This window comes from Microtus oregoni, unplaced genomic scaffold, assembly GCF_018167655.1.
Source record: "Microtus oregoni isolate MIOR12 unplaced genomic scaffold, Mior012 000032F_ref0000030, whole genome shotgun sequence".
Lineage (NCBI taxonomy): Eukaryota > Metazoa > Chordata > Mammalia > Rodentia > Cricetidae > Microtus > Microtus oregoni.
Window position 1 is genome coordinate 20,190,454 of NW_024543091.1, and position 24,086 is coordinate 20,214,539.

At 41.5% G+C, this 24,086-nt stretch overlaps 1 protein-coding gene across 1 annotated transcript; it reads left to right on the forward strand.

Moving 5' to 3' along the window:
* Positions 1–1,592: 1,592 nt before the first annotated feature.
* Positions 1,593–23,719, forward strand: Aph1b (aph-1 homolog B, gamma-secretase subunit). The gene is made up of 6 exons (XM_041679686.1): positions 1,593–1,818; positions 3,051–3,221; positions 10,353–10,426; positions 10,909–11,031; positions 17,292–17,419; positions 23,199–23,719. Exons 1-6 carry the CDS (start codon positions 1,706–1,708, stop codon positions 23,364–23,366), a joined length of 777 nt encoding a protein of 258 aa, XP_041535620.1. The 5' UTR covers positions 1,593–1,705; the 3' UTR covers positions 23,367–23,719.
* The last annotated feature ends 367 nt before the right edge of the window (positions 23,720–24,086 follow it).

Consider the following 24,086-nt stretch of genomic DNA (forward strand, 5'->3'; position numbering starts at 1 on the left):
ACAGGTCTCTGATGACGTTGTTAGCTTTTGGGTTGGTGGAGACTAGTAGTTAATATGGTGGGAACAAACATCATGTGATAGTCACAAGGACTTTAGACACAGACGTGGGCAATGGATAGCAGTGCACTAGAGCGCTCAAGATAATTTGGCTCCGTACAAGATTACAATTCTCCACAATCATGCAGTTGTAATTAGTCAATATCAATCTTTAACACAGATGAGGCTGTTTGTCCTGAAATCTAAATTCAGACTTAGAGAATGCCTTCAGAAACAACTTTATTTTTCGAAAATAAGGAGTTAGTGGCAAGGAAACCAGCTTGTCAGAACAATTCATCACTATTTTCATCCCTTTTCCATCGGGAACAATTCCGTCACCTTGGTCATACCGGTAACGCCAGTCTGTATTTTTTTTTAACATATGATGGTGCATGATGTTCCTGCAATTGTGCATATGGGAAAATGTACTTAAAAAAAAAAAGGAACCTTGCCTCTGTCCTGCCGTTTATTTCAGTTGACCTGCAGCACAAAAGTGGGCTAGTAGCCTTCTAGGCCACCTCACAGCCTGCCGACGCCAGTGACAGTGTGGGAATGAGGACTCTGAGCACATCTTTAAGTCCACAGTGAGCCACACTTTGGAATAAGGATCTGGAGCGCTGCCAGGTCTGAGGCTTGGGGCAGCTCATAGTCCCCGGAGGTCCAGGCGCTGGATCTCCCCACACCAAAAAGTCTGCTCAGCCCGAATGCAACTTTCTTTGCTCCAGAAAATCTTGAAGGAACCCTCCCATCTCCGCCCCCGCCCTGCAGCCCCGCGTGCCCTGAGGCCAGCACAGCTCAAGGCTCGTCCTCTCCCCCCCCCCCCCCCCCCCCCCGCCCCAGCCCCTCGCATCGGACAGCACTTGGAGTCCAGGGAGTCTGCGCACACTTCATCCTTCCCGGCGGTGCCACAGCTCTGACAGCATGCGAAGCCCCTCGAGGCCGGTCCCCCTGCACTGAGCAGATTCCCTCGAGGAACCGCTATTCTAACAACATATGAAGCCTCTCGAAGCCCCAGCGAAGGCTCTGGCTGCACTCTGAGCCTCTCAGGAAACCGACTCCTGAGCCCCTGGTTCACTTTTGGAGCACCACCCGGAACTAACTCCGGAGCTGGAGCTCCGCCTCGGGCCCGCCTCTTCGACCAAGAGCTGAGTGCGCTCCAGCCTCTTTACCCCGAGTTCTGCCCCGCCCACGACTCGGCCTTGTTGTGGGGCATCTCGAGGCCCCGCCTCCAGAGTTCCGCCCCCCGACAAACTAAGGCTCGAGGTCCCGCCTCCCGGATTTCGCCCCGCCCACGACCCTGCCTTATAGAGCAGCTCAAGGCCCCGCCTTCCAAGCTCCGCCCCACTCCCGGCTCTGCCTCGTGGAGCTTTTCAAAGCCCCGCCTCACGAGCTCCGCCCCGCCCACGGCTCGGCCTTGTTGTGGGGCATCTCGAGGTCCCGCCTCCAGAGCTCCGCCCTCCCCCCCCGACAAGCTAAGGAGCAGCTTGAAGCCCCGCCTCCCGAGCCCCGCCCTCGGCCCCGCCTTGCTATAGAGCACCTCGAGGCCCCGCCTCCTGCTCTGACGGAGCGCGGAGCACCTGGCAAGCCGGCCCCGCCCGGCAACCCGCTAAGACAGCGCCCTACGCTCCTCGGTCCCCTCAGGCTCCCTGGACTGGCTTCTGCGGTCGTCATGACGGCGGCCGTATTCTTCGGTTGCGCCTTCATCGCCTTCGGGCCCGCGCTCGCTCTCTACGTCTTCACCATCGCCACCGACCCTTTGCGCGTCATCTTCCTCATCGCCGGGTGAGACTGCCCAGAGTCCTTGTCGCAGCGGGCCCTCTCCTGAGCCCGGGTTCCCATGACCTCGGGGTCACCACCCCCTGTGGGACTGCCAGGGCTGAAAGGAGGGGAGGCGCTGAGAAGGGCGAACTGAGCAGGCCCGTCTGGGCTTCCGTGGGCTAAGTGTGGGAACACAGAGGCATTCATGTATGGAGCCTTCGTCTTTCCGTAGGGGTCCCTTTCCACTCGGTGCCCGGTGGCACCGAAGATCGTTCTCACCCTCTGCCATTAAAGTCAGCTGGGGATCAATAGCCCACCCTTCCTTAACCCCCATCCTCGGACTCAGAATGCCTGTGAGGGGTTTGGGCTCAGATTTTTCTTGTAGACCCCTGGGTGATGATGGGGGTGCAGCCGAGGGTGGAAGCCCGAGAAAACGCAGCATCACCGGACAAGGCACGTCCTCCTGAGAGCTTGATGACTACCGATCTCTGCTGGTGAATGTGGCCTCGGTCTTTGCACCTGCTGAGACCGTTTCTGGGACTTGGCGTCAGGCCAGCTAGTTAGGCCAGGGACTCCCGCCTTTTTGAGCTTCTTTTTGACTGGACTGAGCACTTTGAATAGTGCTCCTTCGCTATTGTAATTTAAAAACAATAGAGTTGGTTGATCCAACGGCTTATAAAGCTTGCTGTCGTCATTAAAATCCGCAGGAGAGATTGTACGAACCGGGCCTGGAAAACAGCTACATCAGCGCACGGGTTTGCGGCTTCTGAATTTTACATGGCGCATGCTATTTAATGCAGGTTTTAGATCTTTGTTTTCTGTCAGAAAAAAAGACACTTATCTTTACAGATATCTAACCATTAAATCCATAGTTTCTGGAGAATTTTGAGGATATGAAAATCGCAAGAGTGACGGATTGTATATTTCTGTGGCATACCAAAGAGGCAAAACATCGCTTAGAAAAAATAGCTGCCAAGTTTCACTTAGTCAGTCCGTGACACAGTGTCTTAGTGTGCACATGACAGGGTCACCGAGCACACTCTTGTTGCACACTCTGGCTCCTCTTGAACTGTTTTTCTCACTTGGAGGAAATAGATCATTGATCAGCAACTGCTAATCCAGAACACCACTTCGAGGATTTTTTTTTCCCAACTTAAAAAAAAAAATCAAAATCTTTGTTTCTTCTCCAGCAGATTTAAAGTCATTACCAATCTTATGCTTCTGCTAATTTGTGGCTTTTTTCTTCTACATTCTAGTGCTTTCTTCTGGTTGGTATCTCTTCTGCTCTCGTCTGTTTTTTGGTACCTAGTGAGAGTCATTACTGACAACAAAGATGGACCCATTCAGAAGTACCTGCTCATCTTCGGAGTGTTGCTCTCTGTCTGTATCCAAGAACTGTTCAGACTTGCATATTATAGACTGTTAAAGTAAGTTAAATGTTTATTTTCCCAGTTAGACTTGAGTTATGATTTGGTGATTGGCACATTTCTACCCTGAAAATATGGAGTATTTAAACTTATGACCTGGTTTGCCTCCCTACCTGCCTTCATATCCTCCCCTTTTCTTTTCCTCTTTCTTCTCCTTCCTCCCAAAAAGTGTTTCTTGAGAATTTGCCCAGTGTCAGACACTTTGTAGAGACTGGAGTTACAAAGGCGGTAAAGAGACAGAAGTTCTGTCCACGAACACCTTTAATTCCAGCACTCAGAAGGCAGAGGCAGGAGCATCTCTGGAGGCCAGCCTGGTCTACACAGTGAGTTCCAGGACAGCCAGAGTATAGTGAGACCTGGGAAGGTCTGACCTCCTGAAGCTTATGATGGGAGGAAACTAGCAAGAAATGAATAAACAAATATAAGATGAGAAGTACCTTGAAGAAAAATAGTTCCGAGAAATACTTACTGAAACAACCAAGAGCCTTTCCATTTGGATGTCATATTTCCCTCCTACCACCTGAAATACATTATTCTTATGGAGATTATGCCTTCCATTGTTTTGACTATTGGTGAGAAAAAAAATCATTTTTAAAACATTTTCTGTAGTTTCAAGTCTGCAAAATGAAAAAAAAATACACTTTTTTTTAAAGAGCCCAAGGGATGAGCTCCCTTTTGTGGATAAGATGTGGTCATCTGTCAGACCCATGAGGACCTCATAGGAAACCACTAATTTGAGACACAGCTTGTACTCAGAACCCCATGTGATTTCAGTAAGTCATGAGATCAGCTTTGCTTGTGGAGTAAAGCTCAGTGGAGTGACAAATGTTCTGTCCTGTTTTCATTTTGGTCACTGAGACTCTCCATGGATTTCGTGGATAAAATGTGAGCCTCAGCAACAGCACCTTGAAGGGAAATTTGATTTCCTAATATGTTATTATTCTGGACTAAAAAAACATTTAGTAATAGATATTAGATATCTGTTTTATAATGAAGTAATTTTTATTATAAATTCAACACCAGGAAGCCATTGCTTGGAAGCAAAAAAAAAAATTATAGCTTTTGGGTTCCTGGCATGATGATAGTTCAGTGAATAAAGGTGCTTGCCGCCAAGCCTGATGACCTGAGTTCAATCCCTGAGTCCATATAGAAGAAGAGAAAAGACTCCCTCAGGTTGTCTTCTGACCTTTACATTTAGCATTACTGTGTTCACCTGCGTGCACACAGAGAAAATAAGTAACAACTACATGTAACTTTAAAAAGGTTTTTTTGTAAAGGTTTAAAATCACAATTGCTAGTCTCTGGGGAAAACTGAGAGCATTAAGTAAATATTGAAAGTAATATTAAGAACTGGGAATGGAGCTTAGTTGGTGGGGCCCATGTCAGCATGCTCAGAGCCATGGTGGTTTTGATTCCCCAGTATTCTTTTTTAAAAAGTAAAAGAAATAAAAAGCAAAGAGAGAGAAAATGTAACGTTTAGAGCTGAGCATGGTGGCCACCACCCAGTAGCCTCAGCTACTTAAATGAAAAGACCTTGAGCCCAGAACTTTCAAAGAAACAAAAAGTAACATTTACATTTTTACAGGGAGGACATCTAATTGTGTTGACATCTAATTGCATTGAATGTTTCTGGTATACAGAAGTTAGTTACTACCATCCTAAGATTGAATTTATTATTGTTTTAATTTGAAAGTACAAGGGATTGAGGCCAGGATCTTGCACAGGAGAGGCAAACAGTTCATACCCCAACCCTCAATCTATTACCTAAAATGTAACTGTTTATTACTGTGAGGGTAATCAAAACAGTTACTTTTGGCCTGTGCCATGGTGTTTGTCACAGGGTTCCTGTCAAGTCTTAGCACTCCTCAGTTCTTTAAAGGCACAGTTGTGTCTCCTAAGCCCTTTTCTGCCTCTGGCAGTGGACAGGCCCCCTCTTCTTGGTGCCTGTTTTTCCACAAATGCTTATTTGTGGGTGATCTTTGACAAGACATTGTTTTCTAAATAACTCAGCCTCATAGAATACCAAGTTTTCTATTGCCATTGTCCCTGGCTCCTGTTGCCTTTGTGACATTAGATGATAGTTTTAATTTTGAAAAATCTTAATTTCTAATACAGTATTACAGTTTTGGACATAGGCTTAGTAGCCTCTGTTTCAAGACCTGGCTTCGCCAGACTGCCAAGATTTAGATGTGGTACCTGCTATTCTTTCCTGCCCATGTCTTCAGTTTTTTACATGAAGCAACAACCTTTCCTTGGCACTATTGGAGTTTCCAAGAGACTATAAACTGAAAGTAGGTCCTCTTTTCGGATGAGAATAGTAAGAGAATGGCACTGTGTGAAGACGGAATCCTGATATTTTGCATGTTAACAAGCTAAGAAGTTCAGAAAAACCTCTTTGGCTTCCTAGGAAAGCTATTCTTGTTCTTCTTAAAGGATGTTTGGGAAATTTGCAATCAGTTGGTCAAAGAGACATGCATTAATAAATGCCTTTGTTTGCATTGCAGAATTCATATTTAATAAACTTTTGGCATATTCTACAACAATTTTCCATCAGACCTGGTCTGTAATCCTAGTACTTGAGAGATGGGACTGAAAGGATCAGGAGTTCAGGAGTACCTTTAGTTACTTCCAAGTTAAAGCTTACCTGATTAACATGAGATCCTATGTCAAAAAACAAAAACAAAATCCCCAGGCCAAAACAAAACAAAACAAACACACTTCTCAGATTCCTGGAGAACTTACCACTGTTGGATATTATATAGCCATGCTAAAGCAAGCTTGAGAATTTTGACAAATTTTTTGTAGCATGTTGTTAATAACTAACATGTAAGTGGATACATTTAAATCAAACTCTAGTACTACACTGTATTAAGATAAAGATTTGGCTTAAATCAAATTTTACTTAAATATCCCACTTCCAAAAATAGGTTTTGTCAAAAATTGAGCCTTTTAGTTTAAGGACTAAAATTTGCTTTTTTTTCTTTCTTTCTTTCTTTTTTTTTTTGTTTTTTTTTGTTTTTTTTTTTTTTTTTTTTGTTTTGTTTTTTTTGTTTTTCGAGACAGGGTTTCTCTGTGGTTTTGGAGCCTGTCCTGGGACTAGCTCTTGTAGACCAGGCTGGTCTCAAACTCACAGAGATCCGCCTGCCTCTGCCTCCCAAGTTAAATAAGTTTTTTTTTCATGAGTGAGAAATAGTTCCTTCCTCACGAATGGATTAATGAATGAATATTAATAGTAAGAACCTTTAGTGCTGCAACACTTCCTCTCATGAACTCTGTAACATAGAATGTGGATGTTTATCAAACTTTTAAATTAACATTTTCAAGATACATGAATGTTTGTTTTGTTTGTTTGTTTGGTGAATGAATTTAACCAAGGCTTTGTAGAATAAGAAACTGGCTTGTGGACATACAAATATTAAAATATTCTAAGTTATGTAGCCTAAAATATAACTGTTAACTACCTAAAGCAGATGTCTTTGGTAACTGTTTGTTCCCTGAAACTACTGCGTGATTCCTAAAATGTATAGAATTATTTTGCTTGAATTGAAAGTTTTGTACCTAATTTGTAGATGGAGGCTACTCTTTCATTTCCTAGCTACCGAGACCCAAATAATCACACAGAAACTATATTAATTACAACACTATTTGGCTTATTAATTCTCACATCTTAAACTAAGCCATTTTCTATTAATCTGTGTATCACCACGAGGTTGTGGCCTACTGGTAAGGTTCCAGGGCATCTGTCTCTTTTGGCAGCTAGATGGCATCTCCTTGACTCCGCCTACTCTCTCTGTATCCCTTCCAGCCTGGCTATATTATGCCCTGCCATAGGCCAAAGTAGCTTTATTCATTAACCAATAAAAGCAACACATCTACAGAAGGACATCCCACATCACTAATTTAGTTTTATTATAATACAAGTACATATTTAGTAAATTTAGAAAAATCTTAACATTTATAGAAAAGAAAAAAGGTAAGGTAACCCCTACTGTGGGTTTGTTTCCTCCTCCCCCACTGACCTATATTCCCTCCACACCCCCACATTGGTATGAGGATGTTGGATAACCTGAAACTGGATTTGCAAACAGCTGTGTGCTGCCATGTGGTGGCTGGGAATTGAACCCAGGTCCTCTGAAAGAGCAGTCCATGCTCTTAACCATTGAGCCATCTCTCCAGCCCAGCCTAGCTACAGTTCTTTTTTAAAATTGTCACTGTTTTGTAAAATTTCTAAAGTGATGTATGAGGGGTTACAAGGTGTAACTCAGTTGGAGAATAGTTACCTATCAAACATGAAGCTCTGGGCTCTATCCCCAGGACCTAATGAAATGGGCATGTTGTATACATCTGTAATCTTAGCTCCATAATAATAGTGAAGCCAGCCAGTTACATGAGACTATCTCAAAAACCAAACAAACAAATAAGCGAAAGGAAAAACTCCAAATATCTTAACTACCTGAATTCGAAGTTGAGTAAACTTCCTCATTCTATGTTACAGAGTTTGTGAGAGGAAGTGTTGCAGCACTGACAGTTGAAAGTACAAAACGTGATAAGTTTCCCAGTTCAGTTCCTGGTGAACAGAATGGATGGTTGGCTGTGCTAGGCAGGATGGCTCTTCTGTTTACTGAAGTAGAAATTCTGTTGCATTTGTTACCAGATTCCTAAGAACAAAAATTGAAAGTTCCAATTTTTACATTATAAATTTTTCAAAATTACTGATAAATTATTTTATTATCTATCTATCTATCTATTTTTATAAGCTAGCATCTCATTATATAACACTGACTGGCCTGTAACTTGTTATATAAGTCAGGCCAGCCTTAAACTCACAGAAACCCAACTGCTTCTGTCTCCTAAGTGCTGGGATTAAAGGGCTACTCTATTACCTCTGACTCATTTACTCTTTTTTGAGTGTACAGATGAGAGTGAGATTATCAAGAGATCTGACTAGAAATACACCATTTGGGTTTTTCTGTGGTTTTGCTTTGTTATTTTATTTTAAAAGTTTAAAACTTATTTTAAAAGTGGAGGTCTCATGTGTCCCCACATGACTTCCAACTCAATATAGTTGAGAATGACCTTGAACTTCTGACCTCTGGTATTTCTGACGTGAGCCACCATGCCTAGAAACTTAATATATTCCTAATTGCAGTACCACACTGTATTTAATAGAGAGAAAAAACTTACACAAAACAAAAATTCTCCCAAATGTATCGATTAAACTACATGGGTACGATTCCTGGTCAGGGAACCAAAAAATAAATAAATAAATAAATAAATAAACTACATGGGTACGTTTGTTGCTGTAGATTTCTGCTCTTGAATAACTCATAAGGTTGAACTAATCTTTAGCAGAATTCCTCTTACAAGTAAGTTTGTTTTATCATGGAAAGTTATACAGTTTAGTTAGTTGGTGTGCCAGAGAAATATGAAGACAGTCACATACATATCTGGGTTACATCCTTCCTGTCAAACAGTGCTTCCAAGTGGGCAACACTGTTCCTTTAGATTCTAGAAAAGCAGAGGACACTTTTTACTATTCACATGGCTATTTTGGTTGAATTCTACATTACCAAATATAATCAGTGAAATTTTTATTTGTGCAGTGATTCTGTGTTGATGTAATGAATAGATTAACAGTAATAACTATGTGTTCCTTGAGATTTTAAATTTTATTTTACATTGGCCCTTTGAATAGTGTCTCACTGTATAGTCCAGCTTGGCCTTGGGCATACAGTAGTTCTCCTACCTCGGCCTCCTAAGTGCTAGGATTGCAGACATGAATCACCACACCTGGCTTCCATGAAGTTTAAATTAATGCAATCTCTGGGAAATAGGTATGTTCTGGTTAACTTGTCTTTTCTCAGAGTTCATCCCACCTCCTTTTTTTTTGTTTCAGCACTGACAGGTCCTTCCAAAGTATTTTGGTTCTTTTGTTATTTTAATATATATGCTGTACAGTATGTTTGATTTAATTTAAATATTCTTTCAGTTGGCTTTTAAGTGATTGCAGAGTTTCTGGGCAGCAGGACTAGTAATAGAGACAGTAGTATAACAAATCACATCTATCATTTCTAATATGTCTGCATGGTGATGAGGGAGGGGCAGAGGCAGATTCTTGGTATATTTGTGAACTGGCTGTAACAGAAGTATGGATATGATCATGCTGGATTGACTTATTACTGAGAAGTATTTGTTTCTCCTATTATAGTATTTATAGCCTATTCTAAAGGTAGCATTTCATACAGGATATTATAGAAACATCAGACTTTATATGCTCCTGAATTGTGAATATGAATTAAACATGTAAAATATTTTAGAATCAAAGACCTTATGATTAAGTACCAGTGTGAGAATTTGGATCCTCAGTATAGATCATGTTCTTAGCCTGTATGAGGCATGAGATTAGTTACTACACCAAAAAAAAAAACAAAACAAAAACAAAAAAACCAGGGCTGGAGAGATGGCTCAGAGGTTAAGAGCACTGGCTGATCTTCCGGAGGTCCTGAGTCCAATTCCCAGCAACCACATGGTGGCTCACAACCATCTGTAATGAGATCTGGTGCCCTCTTCTGGCATGCAGGCACACAAGGAGGCTGAACACTGTGTACACAATAAATACATACATACATACATACATACATACATACATAAAACCAAACTGCTGTTAAAAGGGTGAGAATGATTTTGGTTCTTTGAAGTGGAAAGCAGAATGAAGGTTCAGAGAATATAGCCATAATGAAATATACAACAGAATGCCAGTAAATTGGAGATAAAAACATAAGACTTTGGGAAAAAGAAAATTCAGAGTGGTAGATCCCTCGGGCTAATGAGATAAATACTTATTGATTCCAGAAATTGAAACATTGCTATTATTCCTATTGAATTTAATCCCTATTGGCTTGTTACTAATATTTTAAATTTTTCTTTTATGGAGACATCAGCTAGATGAGGTTGATAGAAATTTCGTTTAACTTCAGTTATCAAAAATGTGCTGGGTTTCACATAAATGGATTCTGGAGTGTAACCTGATCAGGAGCCTTACCAAGTATCTAGCTTTGAAGGGTACTGTGACCTGCTTGATATATGACTTTCTCTTTAAAAATAAAAATAAAAAATGTGTTTTTACTTTAGAAGAGCCAATGAGGGTTTGAAAAGCATAAACCCTGAGGAGGAGACAGCACCTTCAATGCGACTGCTGGCCTATGGTAAGTTAGAACCTGTGGTGCCAGGAAGAAAGGGAATAGAAGTGGCACACATACACTCATGCAGGCACAAGTGCATGCGTTCTCTCTCTCTCTCTCTCTCTCTCTCTCTCTCTCTCTCTCCTCTCTCTCTGGATCTAGGTCTTCATGTAGAATTAGCTCAGTCTGGCCCAGAGATCCCACCTTGCAATCACAGTTTCTCCCTCACAGTCTGGCTACAGTAAACCAAAGCCAGGGCCTTCAGCACATTACCCTCTTCTTCCTCTCCTTTCTTCTGCGCCTCTCCTTTGGTCATTGACTCTTACATCCTGTGCTTCCTTTCCTCCTCTCCTTTCTCACTTAGCCTTCCAGCTTGCTGAGGCTTCAGCAGCAGCAGGTGCACCCTGTTCCCTGCAGTGAAATAGTATTCCCCAGTCCTTGCAAATTAGATTTGAGCTGAACGCATAACAGGAAAAGGGCTTAACGGTGTTTTTCTTCCTCTTTAGTTTCTGGCTTGGGCTTTGGAATCATGAGTGGAGTGTTTTCCTTTGTGAACACCCTGTCTAACTCCTTGGGGCCAGGCACAGTGGGCATTCATGGTGATTCTCCTCAGTTCTTCCTTAATTCAGGTATGTGTCATAGCTGTGTATGTTCAGGGTTCTGTGCTAAAGGATCATCCTTATTGTGATTTATTGACTTCATAATTCAAGTAAAGGCGATTTATGATAAAGCCTTTTAAAGGGAGGTTTTTTTTTTAAGGGAAGATATTTTTAGGTATTACAAGTGAAGGTCCTGGAAGTGGGTTCAGGGTATAACTGGAGTACTTCAGAATATTATGGGAATTTATCTTGCATAAGATTTATATTTTTTTCTGGCATAGTGGTACACACTCAGCACTCACTCTGAGAGTTCGAGGCCAGCCTGGTCTACAGAGCAAATTCCATGACAGGCTCCAAAGCTACACAGAAGAAACCCTATCTTAAAAAAACAAAAATCCAAACCAAAACAACATAAAAAAAAACAACAAAAACCAACCAACCAAAGATTTCTTTATATTCATTTGGCTATACTAAAATGTTACAATACAGTTGAGACATTAGCAGCTAACTTGTGTGAGATATATCCTCTTTGTTTTGTCATTTTATATTCGTCTTCAATATAAACCTGTAAGCCCCTCCTTTACTTTCTGGCCTAGTACTAGGTATCAACACAAGACCCCTAGTCCTAAATTCTAATTTTTGATTAATCTATAACTCAGTGCCTGTTACAGATAGGCAGGGTGATTTGATCTTTAAATTCAGAGGGGAAGATAGTAGATGAGTTAATCTTTTTATGCAATGATGCAGTAAAAAAGAACCAACTCTTTTCACATTGATTATTTACCAGCTACACGTTTCGACACAATGATCACAACTTTGTTTTATAATTAGAATATTATTTTATTAAATTTCTCTTTTAGAGAAAAAATATGTTGTGTTTGTAGTTGTCTAGACCAACAGCAATTATGTCATTAAAATAGTGAACTCACATGCACAGTTTTTCAATTAAAACTTATTTTTCAATTTAAAGATCACAGTCAGGCTAAAGGTCATTAGGAAGCTTATCATCTTGCAGGGGAATATGATTAAGAACTAAATAGGGTTTTGATATATTTTTAATAGGATAAAAAGGTTATAACAAGAAATGACCAATTTTGAAAAGCTGCCATAGTTTAGAGACATCATGTCCATCCCTGAACCCAGAGACAGCCCTCCACCATTTTTAGTTTCTTTGTTAGTTCAAATCTTAGCCTCCCCTGTGGACATTGATGCTGTCATCTTCTCAAGTGAATCCATCCTCTGTGAAGCCAGCAAAGTAGTCTTCCCTGTTTGAAAAGCCTTTGACTCTCTGAGGCCTATAGCATACAGTGCAGACTCTTTAACTCTGGCTATGAGCTAAGGGAAAGTGTGTTAATGGATTGTGCTTATTAATGTTCCCTCCAACACAGCAGATTCACAAACTTGATATTCCTGACATAAGTTTTTTATGATTTATTTATTTTTACTTTATGAGCATTGGTGCTTTGCCTGCATATATGGCTGTGTGAGGGTGCCGATTCCCCCAGAACTGGAGTTACAGACAGTTGTGAGCTCCCATGCGGTTACTGGAAATTGAACCTGGGTCCTCTGGAAGAGCTGCCAGTGTTCTTAACCACCGAGACGTTTTTCCAGCCCCCTGCATAAAATTTAAATGATAATAATACTTGATTTGTAAAAAGCAAATGTAGTTTTAATGGCTAATGTCCATCAGAGCCCAGTAGAAAATAAAAAGACAAGCTGTTTTCTTTCCATCCTCATGTATTTCTGGCTTTTGTCCTCTAGATAGTGCTAATTTCCTTCCGTAAAGCAGGCTGTTTTCAAGTCCATTTAAAAATGAGTCCCTTGGGAGAGTAGATTTGTTCCTAAAATGGCAATTAGGATAAGAAAGGGATATGAAGCCATTAATTAGCATCTATATCTGTGTCTGCTATGTTAATAATACACATATTGTACGATACCTGTATGTACATGAATTTTTATGTTATAGGCAGTCATAGTTTATGAAGTACACATGTAAGACAGTTTTTTTCAATGTTTGTGGAGCAGGCCAGCAGCGAGTTAAACTCATTGCTGTCTCTTGGAAATTCTTGGTAGAGAAGAAGTATGGGCTTTAGATTCCAAGTTCAAATCATATCCTAGCTCACTAATATTTTGATATAAGTCCAATTGATTATTTAACTATGAATTCTATAAATAATTATTGAAGATTTCTCCATGCCTTCCAGATAAAAACAAACACAAAGCATAATATAAATGTACAGAGAAGAGATGTGTTGACTGACATTGGGACAGTAAAGTTCTTTGCCTTTGTCACATATGCCCCAGCTGTGAATGATTTATATGACTATTGTTTAATACTTCTCTCTTCAGTTGTGTCTAAACTATAAGCAGGAGCTATGGTTATCTCATTCAGTTCCATCCCCAGCGCCTCTTGGAGTCCTTTGTTACTAGAGTTATTAGATGCCACTTCACAGCTTATGGAGGAAGTACCATTTGAATAGAACTATACTTAAAGATGAATAATGGTTATACAAACCAAGGAAGGGGCTTCAGGGAAGGATGTTCCAAATAGAAGGAAGAGATCTCTTCCCTGCAGACTTCAATTTCTAGTTTTTTTGGAAAGGACAGAAGTAATGACTAAAAGCTGGGCATGGTGGTGTACACTTATACATCTCTGCACTCAGGGTGCGGTGGCATGTGGATTGCCGTGAGAGAAGCCAGCCAGGGACATAGTAAGACACTGTCTAAAGAAAACAAAAAAATGAAGAAAGAATGTCCAGCTCAGAGTCATTAAGCATTAAATGAAAATAAATCCAGTACTATAAAGATCTGAAAGGGAAAATTTCACACTGTTTTTAAGCTTTATTAGTCTAGACTTCCTCAACTATCTCAGCTAGAAGCCACGTGGCTCTCTGACTGTGTGGGACATATGGACTAGGCATCTTGGTATTTGTTGACTTGCTCCACAGCCATTTCTCCAGTTTAGCCCTGGCTCTACTGTGCCAGTTCCCTCCCCACCTTTCTGATAGTGAGAGTCAGAGTATTCATATCAGTGTGCTTTCATGGCCTGATTTCTAGAGGAAGCATTCACATTGTAAATTTTTTATTGTTGTGGAATAAAATTTACATGCATTACTGTGGCATATGTGTGGAGTTCAGAGGACAACTTGGAATCAGTTCTCTCCTGCCACTGTTAAAGAAATATTATGTCTTCCCATTGAGAAGTCACTCTACACATTTGGAGAGTAATAATAATAATAGTGTGTTTCCAGCTATGGCTAGTGCCCAAAGAGCCAGCCTCCAATAGTAGATTCCACTAACTTATATATGCATCTTAGGTTTATGCATTTTATATATGCTGTCATTCTTAAATCACCCCCCTTCCCACCCACACTCAGGCTACACAATGTAAACAGAGATAGAAGATGCAAATCTGGCAATTTTTGCAGATGAGAGATTTACACAGTAAAGATATTGCCAGAATTATTTTAAGTGTGCCAATCTGTTTGTTTGTTTCAAATAGTTGTGATCAGGGATCGTTTTGTCCATCTAGCAGAATTATGCTATCTCAAGAAGGGAACTGTGGGCTTTATGGCACATCAGGACTTGACAGTGGTTGTGACCCTATGCTGCCTCTTGAGCTGTCTGTCAGAGGCATGTTCTTTGATACTGGGTAGGGCATAATGGTTGACATTAAGTTAGGGTGACTTCTGTTATGGAAATGGAGCCTAATCTTGATGATCAAATAGTTACTTATATCCTAAATTTAGTTTATCATTAAAAGACTTGGTTAGCAAACTACTTACTTTTTATTATGTATTATGGAGGCAGCACTCCCTTAGTTAAATTCTACTTTTTATAACTTAAAGTCTTCTAAGCAAATCAAGGATGACCTTGAACTTTCTGAGCCACCTGCCGCTGTCTCTACCTCCCAAGTACTGCACCACCATGCCTGGCTTGAGTTCTGTGTTTCTGACACAAGGAAGCAGTTGAGGAGTCATGGAGAATATGCTGTTAAAGTCCTTTGGGTCTAGACTGTACAGGAACTTGAATGCTAGTCTGAGATGTCATTTTATCATCAGACTTCTTAGCTGGAAGCATCAAGACATTCAGACCTGGAATCTGGAAGCACGATCAGGACCAGTTAGGCCCAGAGGATACTTGCCTGAAGCTTGTAGAATAACACTGGTTAAGAACAAGCTGGAAAATGTCATCAGTAAGAGCAACCCTGGGAGCACACCTAGCTCAGTACCCATGGCAATGCATACAGAGAAGGGCAAGCAGAAACTGCCAGGCAGATGGCAAATGCCTGTGATAGGGACTCCTCTGGGTCCTAGAAAACCCCTCCTTAGAGTATGAACACTTTATGATTAAGAGAAAAGTTGCCACTGTGTCAGTTTTTGCCTTGGTCTTTTTTTGACTCAGAGAAATTTGAAAACCCTTGCTTAGCCCCTGGGCATCTTAAGTGGTCTCAGTGTCACACCATTGACAAGAATCTTGTGTAGGAACTGTCCTCTTCAGAATGATGGCTGGACTTGAACTGAATCCTTTTATGTCATCTTTCAGAGTCTGACACGAAAACACTGTCACCGAGATGTGACAGCTTATTCTCCTCTAGCCACACCAGTTATGTTCTTTTAATATTATTTTGTGGATCTCTTACTTCACATGAATAATATGCATTTTCACAGTGTGTTTGTTCTCACCCAGCATTGTGTTCTCGAGATGATACGTGCTGTGGGTCACATAGAGTAGTCCACTGTGTGAGTACACTGTAGTTTACTTATTATACCCAAGGGTGAGCATTCTTTGTTTTTACAGCAGCGCTGGGGTAAATATTCTTGTATCTCTTTATGCACATTTATAAGAAAGCCTCCTTGGCAGGATTCTTAAACTTGACCAGGCATCGAATCTGTAGGAAGGCTGTTTAAAATGGCTTTGCTGGGCTCCTGCCCCTTTGCTTCGGATCCACGGTGGGATGGATACTAGTAATTTACACTGGTAACAAGTCCTTGGGATAGTGATCTGTTGATTCTAGACCTAACTGGTTTGTAGTACAGATAGAATGTATAGCGTATACAGTCTATAGTGTAGCTCAAATGCCTTTCTGGACTGGAATAGTTGTAGCTATTCTCCTTTGCTTGGCAATACCAGGTTATTTTTAATTTAAGCCATGTAGGACTATAGCCTGGGGTTTTCCTGTCTGGTGGGTTAAAGCTCATGGTCTTTACTACGTGGCAGGAAAGGGTAATCTATATGCCTTTTTTCATGTTAAAGTATACAGAATATATGGTACTTGTCTGCTTTAAAGAAGAAATGTTATCCAGGACACAGTACACCTACGTAGGCAGTATTCCCTAGAGACCTGAGGTTGCTGATCACTGCCACTTGTGGAAGAAGAGTCTCAGATAATTACAGAGATCTTTTAGTTTCATTCTTGTTTGTTCTCATCACACCATTTTTAAGAGGTTCTAAAGAAAAAGTCCCCTTTAGTGCTGAGACTTGTTTAGACAGAAGAAGCTCTGTTCAACTGAGAAAGTTATCTACAAATAGGGCTGAAGGGTTTTTGAAAATGAGCTACGTTAGATCTAGAGATGTGTTTCAGCGGTTAAAAGCACTGACAGTTGTTCCAGAACACCTGGGTTCAATTTCCAGCAGCTGCAGGCAGTCATAACTATCTATAATGTCAGTCCCAGGAGATCTGATACCTTCTTCAGACCTGTTCAGACATTAGACATACATGTGTCACACAGATATATATGCACACAAATTGTCTATACATATAAAAATAAATATGTTTTAAACAAGTACTTACATAGATTTCATACTAATATCATTGCATACCTCAGGGAAACTCCTTGAAAGCCAAAGCCAGGTTGACTTTTTGTCCAACAGGTTTATATTCCAGAAGAATAACTTCTACAAAGATATGGAGAAAATATAACTTCTCCAGAATTAGCATGGAGTTTGTTTGTTTGTTTTATTTATTTATTTATTTATTTATTGGTTTTTCGAGACAGGGTTTCTCTGTAGCTTTGGTGCCTGTCCTGGAACTAGCTTTTGTAGACCAGGCTAGCCTCAAACTCCCAGAGATCCGCCTGCCTCTGCCTCCCGAGTGCTGGATTAAAGGTGTGCGCCACCACCGCCCGGCTAGCATGGAGTTCTTATCAAGCCAGTTCTGTGCACTTGTGGTCAGACTCCATCACTGCAGCCAGGGGACCCTCAGAGCCGGTGCACAGTGATGGGGTTCAGCCGGCTTTGGTGTCTGTTGTCTGCAGGACTGGCTGCTAATTGCTGACTTGTCTTTTCAGCTTTCATGACGCTGGTTATCATATTGCTGCATGTGTTCTGGGGCATTGTGTTTTTTGATGGCTGTGAGAAGAAAAAGTGGTACATACTCCTTACAGTTCTCCTGACTCACCTGCTGGTGTCCACCCAGGTGAGTGTTGTCTCTGTGTTCTCAGTGCTTGCAGAGCTCAAGTGGGTCTGAGTGGTGAATTCCACCCAAATGAAGGACACGCTCATGGGAAAATGAGGGCAAGTCAGAACAGCCCTGGAAGTGGACAGTGGGTCATGTGAGTTTTAGGAGAATGACAGTCTCTGCTAATTTGGGGGGGGGGGGTGTCTCACTAGAGATTTTCCTCATGTCTGTCCTTTAGTGGATGTATGGCCAAGCCTAAGATAGTCTGCATCACGCTCATGTGAAGAAGCATATCTGAAGCAATTTTCCTTCATTATAAACTCCTTAAGACACATATTTTACGTTTAAATCTTTAGGTGGAAATTTTTTTAATTTGATTATTTTGGTTCATCATTTCCCATTTGTTGTTTTTTGGCTGTTGTGAAGCTTTCTTGACTATTTATGTGCATGGAACTTTCCCCATGTGTTTAGGTTTTGAGGCAGGGAACTGTGAAGTCAAATGGTGTGAATATTTTGAGTCCTTGATACAAACTGCTAAAACGGGCTCCGTAAAGTGACGACACATCACACATTCTGACCAGCAGCAGATGTGCTGGTTTCAGTCCCTCACTGACATTATAGCAGCACCAGTCTGCAAAGTAAAGCTTAAAACAGTTGTCAGATTTCTTTCCACAGCAAGCAGTGTGTAAGGACTTGGATCTGCATGGTCATTGGTCGTTTATATACATGACATTATCAAAATGACCCTGCCATGGACCTGTCTAGACCCTTTGTGCGTTTTATGTGAAATTTGAAAAAGTTTCTCCTAGGCCAGGGAGATGGATAACAGGTAAAGCTAGGCAAGTTTGATGACCTGAGTTTGAGCTACAGAGCTATTGGAGAAGGACAGAAGAACTAAACTAGCTTCCAAAAATTGTCCTCTGATCTCTACAACTGCACCTTGGCATGTGCGTTACATACGCACACAAATCATAATAAATGATTCTTTTAAAAAAAGGTCTCTACTGAGTTGATTCTGTAGACAGGGGCGTGGGTGAGCCACACCTGAGCATGTGAGAGGGGCATAGCTGGTACCACCTCTCTTGTTTGTGGCTCCATGGTGGTGGGAATGAGGGAAAGATGTCCTGCCTCCTCCCTACTGCCTCTAGCTGGTAAGGACTGACCCTCCCCTTTACCAGATGCAACACTCGGGAAAGCAGGCCCTGTACCTTGTCTGGGCAGCACAGCGGAGCTGACAATATTCTCAGGGGGCACCCGTGAGCCAGCCTGAGAATCTGAGTATGAGAGATTTGGCCCCAACATTCATCTGTCATATGGTGGCATGGGCAGGGAAGAGATACCCTTTCCCCACAACCCCTCAATGCCTGAAGCATGTGGGAGAGCTGTCCCTGCCCCTCACCAGCTGCAGCACTCAGGAGAATGAACCCTGCACCTCACCTGGGCAACAAGGTAGATCTGGCCCTGATGGTCCAGGTGTGGGAGAGCTGACCCTTAGGATCTGAAAGCAGGAGAACTGGCCTTGCCCTTTGTTAATTGCTGGAAGGGGTGAACTAGCCAGGGCACACTAGAGAGCTCACCCTGATAGTGAGGACATGGGGGTTGGGGACTAGCAAACTAACCAACCCTATAACTACCCAGGTCCAGAACCAGGGTTATGAGTTGGACCACAGTAACATCTACCCCATCCATAATCTTCAGAAGTACCTGAAGGGGTTGATCCTGAAGACCCAAAGCTGCAGGATCTCCACAACAGAGGGCAGCAACAGAATAGCCAAGAGGAGTCCCAGTGAGGGTGCAGCATAGATAGTATAGCAGAAACCAGAGACCTGAAACCAGACCAATAACTCTTGGCAATGAACACTTACAAGTAAATATATATGGACAAAAGGTTTCCTGTGTGAGACACTGTATCACACTACAACTTCCATGGAGAGACTTTTACTTTTCTTTTTTTCTTTTTTCTCCTAAATTGTATTCTATTTTCGGGGGATGGTTTGCAAGGGTAGAGGGCAGATATGAAAGGATGGGAAAATGAGTGGGATGGAGATGCATGATGTGAAACACACAAAGAATAAATAGAAAGTTAAAAAGAAAAAATTCTCTACTGATGGAACCTTACTTCTGTTTCTCTCCTCCCTGTCTATTTAGAATTCCTATCATATTTTATCCACTGGGTTTCTTGCCCTCTAATCCGGCTAACATTCAGTCTGTTTGCCTCTTACTTACATGGTTAAACCTTGCAGTACTTGTGGCTGCTAAAGTTGCCTTTATCATGATGGCATCTGTGTCAAGCCAAGCATGTATTTGTCTACCTAGTTGGGCTTGGACTACAGAATGAGATTATGTCTTAAAATACGAAGTGGAGGGGAAGATGAAGGATAATTGACATACATATGGAAAGAATTTCTCTGACTACTACACTAAGAGTAAACTGGCTAGGAGAGGTCTCCTCATTAAGGGAAAGGCAAGGAGGATGTGGAGAAAGAGCAGTGAAGATCTAGAAATAGCCAGATAAAGGAAATACGTATCAGAAGTAGATCCATCAATGTTTCCACAGAGTGGATGAGGCAGATGAGAGGAAGAAGAAGTGCAGAGGATTTGGTTAATGTTTTTGGCCTGGACAACTGAAAGGATGGTAGTGCCATTAGCTGAGTTTGAGTGCTTGAGAGGCATGGTTCTATTCGGGTTCATTACTTAGAAGGTGCTCTGTTAAACATTCAAGGTAGAGGTCAGATAAGAGTTGGATGGAAAGGGGTAGCTTTGGGGAGGAGTTTGGTTGATAAAAGGTGGCTCAAAAATTGTGGGTAAACAGAGGCCCAGGACACTCCATCCTTGAGATTAGACTAAAAAGGAGGAGTCAGTAAAGAAGCACAAAGAGTAACTGAAAGTAGGAAATTAGGGCACCCGGAGAGCTGAGTGTCCTGGGAGCCAAGCACACTGAGGAGAGACATGGGATCTACCTGTCATTTCTTTAAAGACGTGCTTTCACTGCGTAGCCTTGGCTGGCCTCAAACTCTCAGAGATCCATGTACTTCTGTCTCCCCAATGCCTGGATTAAAGGCTTGCGGCACATCTGCTGCACCCAAAGCACTTCACCCACCGAGTCATAGCTTTAGTGCTCTAGTGTTTAACTGTTGTGAAGAGTATGACTCTTAAGTGTTTACACATATGTCCTTCAGCAAAGACGTGTGCACGTTTCTCTTGGATACATGTCCAGAAGCACTCTGGCTGGGCTAGAGGAATCACTAAGTCAGCTGGTGGGATCACTCAGTTTTCAGCATGGTTATGGTGACTTAAACACTAACCATTTATTCATGAGCTTCAACTCTTCTATGTCCTTGCCAACACTTGTTATAACTTTCTTATCTTTCCAGGAATATAGTAGACACACAGTAAACTTTGAACTTTTATTCCCTTGGTAATAAACACATCTTCATATGTCTGCTGTCAGTTAGAGAATTCTTTTTCAAGGTGTTGTTCAAATATTTTACCTACCTCCAACTTTCTTTAAATTTTTAGAAATTCTTTTTATTTTTTTTATAAAAGAAGGTTTAGTTGGGTGTATGTATTACAAATAGCTTCTACAGCATATTTATTTGTTTTGTTCTTTAGATAGTCTCATTCTATAGCCCAAACTAGTTCACTCTGGAGCTCTCACCAGTCTCATTTATGGCAATCCTCCTGTCTTAGCTGCCACATCCAGCTTTTACATTGTTTTTGGAGGTGTTTTGTTTATAGTTCTGGGGCTCCCACATGCACATAGGCAAGTCTCCCATGAGTTACATACCCAGTCCCAATTTCCCATTTTATATTACCAAATTAATTGGGGTTTATTATTTCTTATGTTCTGATGACTAAATAATTTAAGCTTTAAGTCTTAAAAATTAGTTTCCTCATTTGTATGTTCCCATTTTCTATAATAAATTTATATAAATTATATATAATTTTATATAAAGTTATAAAATTGTAAGATTTTATGTAACTTTTACATGTATTTTATAATAAAGTTATAAAAATTTTTTGTGATAGCTTAAAAGAGAAACTTGTTCTAAAGGAAATAAACCGAAGAAAATGCAAAAGACTTCATCGATGGTTCTGAAATATAAATGAAAGTTTTTATGGGATTGACCTTAGAATTATTTGAGAAAAGAATTCATAAACTTCTCAACACCTGCCATGCCTACAGATGCCTCTAGAATGCAGCATTCTTCCTGTATGAGGTGCTCCCTGCAAAATGAACCCACTTCCCTGGCCAGGGTTGATAGGTCAAGTTCAGTACCTTAGCACGTACAGGTTGCGTGGAGATGAGAGGGGTTACTTAGTGAATCCCAGAACACGTATTTTAAAATCATCTGGTTAACAATTGCCACAGTCAAATCTTCTCCTTTGTTAGGATAAAGCTGGGGCTAGGTGGGAACTTAGGCTCTAAATCTAGCTCTGGCCCAACAGAGACAAAATCTGGCTCCCAGGTTAAGGCCACTCTGTTTAGGCTGTGTCCCTAATCTATCCTGCCCCCAGTACTTCCCACTTTTAGTAGTGCCACCATCGTCTAGGACCAGTCTGTCCCTTTTTGTACACTGAGACACATCTTGCACAAAACTTGCTGATACAACTTTCGCCCCTCCTACAACATTTTTTGCTTTCATAACACCACAAATCTCAAAGTATAGTCTCCACAAATTCTGTCTCTACCTTTTAAAGGAAATCATTATTTGTATGTATGTATTTATTAGTGTGTGTGTGTGTGTGTGTGTGCGCGTGTATGCACGTGCAGGTGTGTGCGCATGGTGTGGAAGTCAGAGGACAACTTGGTCTGTTCTTCCACCATGTGGTTCCAGAGAGTCAAATTGATATTATCCAGCTTGACAACAAGAACCTTTATCCACTGAGCCATCTCACTGGTCCTGTCTCTTCTACTTTATCCCTCAGACTTCTAGTCCAGTCTGGCTTCTGCTCAAACCACCCTTCCAAACTCTCACTTTTTCAAATATAATGATATTGTTGTTTGTTCATTTTGGCAGTCTTTAAGATTATTTTATTTTAATTTGTGTGAGTCACTGTGTAGCGGGCTATTTGATCACACTGTGAACCCTGAGTTTGCATGTGGAATAATTAAATAAAATCAACTTTGGGCCAGGAAGCAGAGTTAGCAACTAGTTGACAGAAAGTAATAATAGAGAGTCAGAGGGTGTCTGTAAGACGATAGAGATACAGGAAGGAGTAGGGAGGGACTTTGTGTGGCATGGGCTTTTTATTTTATTGTAGCAGATGGACTCTCTTTCAGAGATACCTGCAAAGAGAGAAAGTCAACTAGTTGTTACTCAACCTCTCTGAGCTAGCAGGTTTTCACTTTCACCCCTCCACCCACCAAAAACAAACAAACAAACAAAAACCACCACCACCAAAAAAAAAAAAAAAAAAAAAAAAACCCTAGATAAGAGAAGCCAAGAAGCAAACCAGTTGACATTGCTTTTTGGCAATAGACCCAGGAAGAGACATGTCTCTTCACTGGTCCTGAAATCAAAAGGAAATGTCAAACCTTGCTCTTTTTTTCCTATGTGTCTTCTCACTTCTGTATAACCAGTTCCAGTCAGCTGGTTGTCATTTGAGTCAAGCAAAGTGCAAGACACAGACCAGTGTCTGCTGTGCCTTCCTGAGGCTTTAACATGTGACAGTCATCCCATATTTATGAGATGCTGTCCAGCTTTTGAAAGGTTCTGAGTTTTCCAGTATCTGTTTATTCCACAGGTTTTAAAGGCTGTGTTTTTAACCAGGCTGATTTATTTTTCCTTTGCAGACCTTCCTCAGTCCTCATTATGGAGTAAATCTTGTATCAGCATACATAATCATGGTGCTCATGGGCATCTGGGCATTTTTTGTTGCTGGGGGGAGCTGCCGAAGCCTGAAACTCTGCCTGCTCTGCCAAGACAAAGACTTTCTTCTTTACAACCAGCGCTCCAGATAACCTCTGGCTGTCGGCACTCCAAACAGCAGCCTGTGTCTTTAGAGGAAGCACAACTGTGTTCTTTTCTAAAAAGACCCTTTGCTCCTGGCACTTGGAAGCAGCAGAACTGTCCGTGTGCTTTCATGCAGCAGCCTCTGGAAGAGCTGCCGTGTGGCCTGCAGCCTGCTGCACATTTGAGGCCTCCTGGAAACAAAGACTGATGCTTCTGGACTTCCCCCCCAGATCTGATTGTCCTGAGTGTGCAGCGCAGCTGAGAATCACAGATCCAATGGGAAGTTCTGAGAATCCCCAAAGAGATTGAGGTTTGGTACTTAACTGTCTCCTAAGCTAACTTCTGCTGAGCAAGTAAATTTCTCGATGTGGTAACCTGGGTAGCCCTGTGTTTTGTGTACTGGTGTCACACAAGGCTGAAGGGCTGTTCTCTCTGTGCACGGCTTTCATGTCCTTCACTAGAACCATAGGCTGTGTCCTTAAATGCAGTAACCTACACTGACACTATTACTTAGCCAAGGCAAAGTTTGTATATTAACTATTCAAGTTTTTTTTTCATTTTACATTTTTCTTCTTGTAGGATAAAGTTATTCTTTTTAGTATAAATCCAGGGTCTTTAAGCGTGACGACATGCTGGCTTCCTTGGGGGAGTCTAAAGTTGTTCCAAGTCCGTAAGCCTTCTCAGTTAAAAGCTGCTGCGTGTGCTGTCTGGAGCTGGGCTGGTCGAGG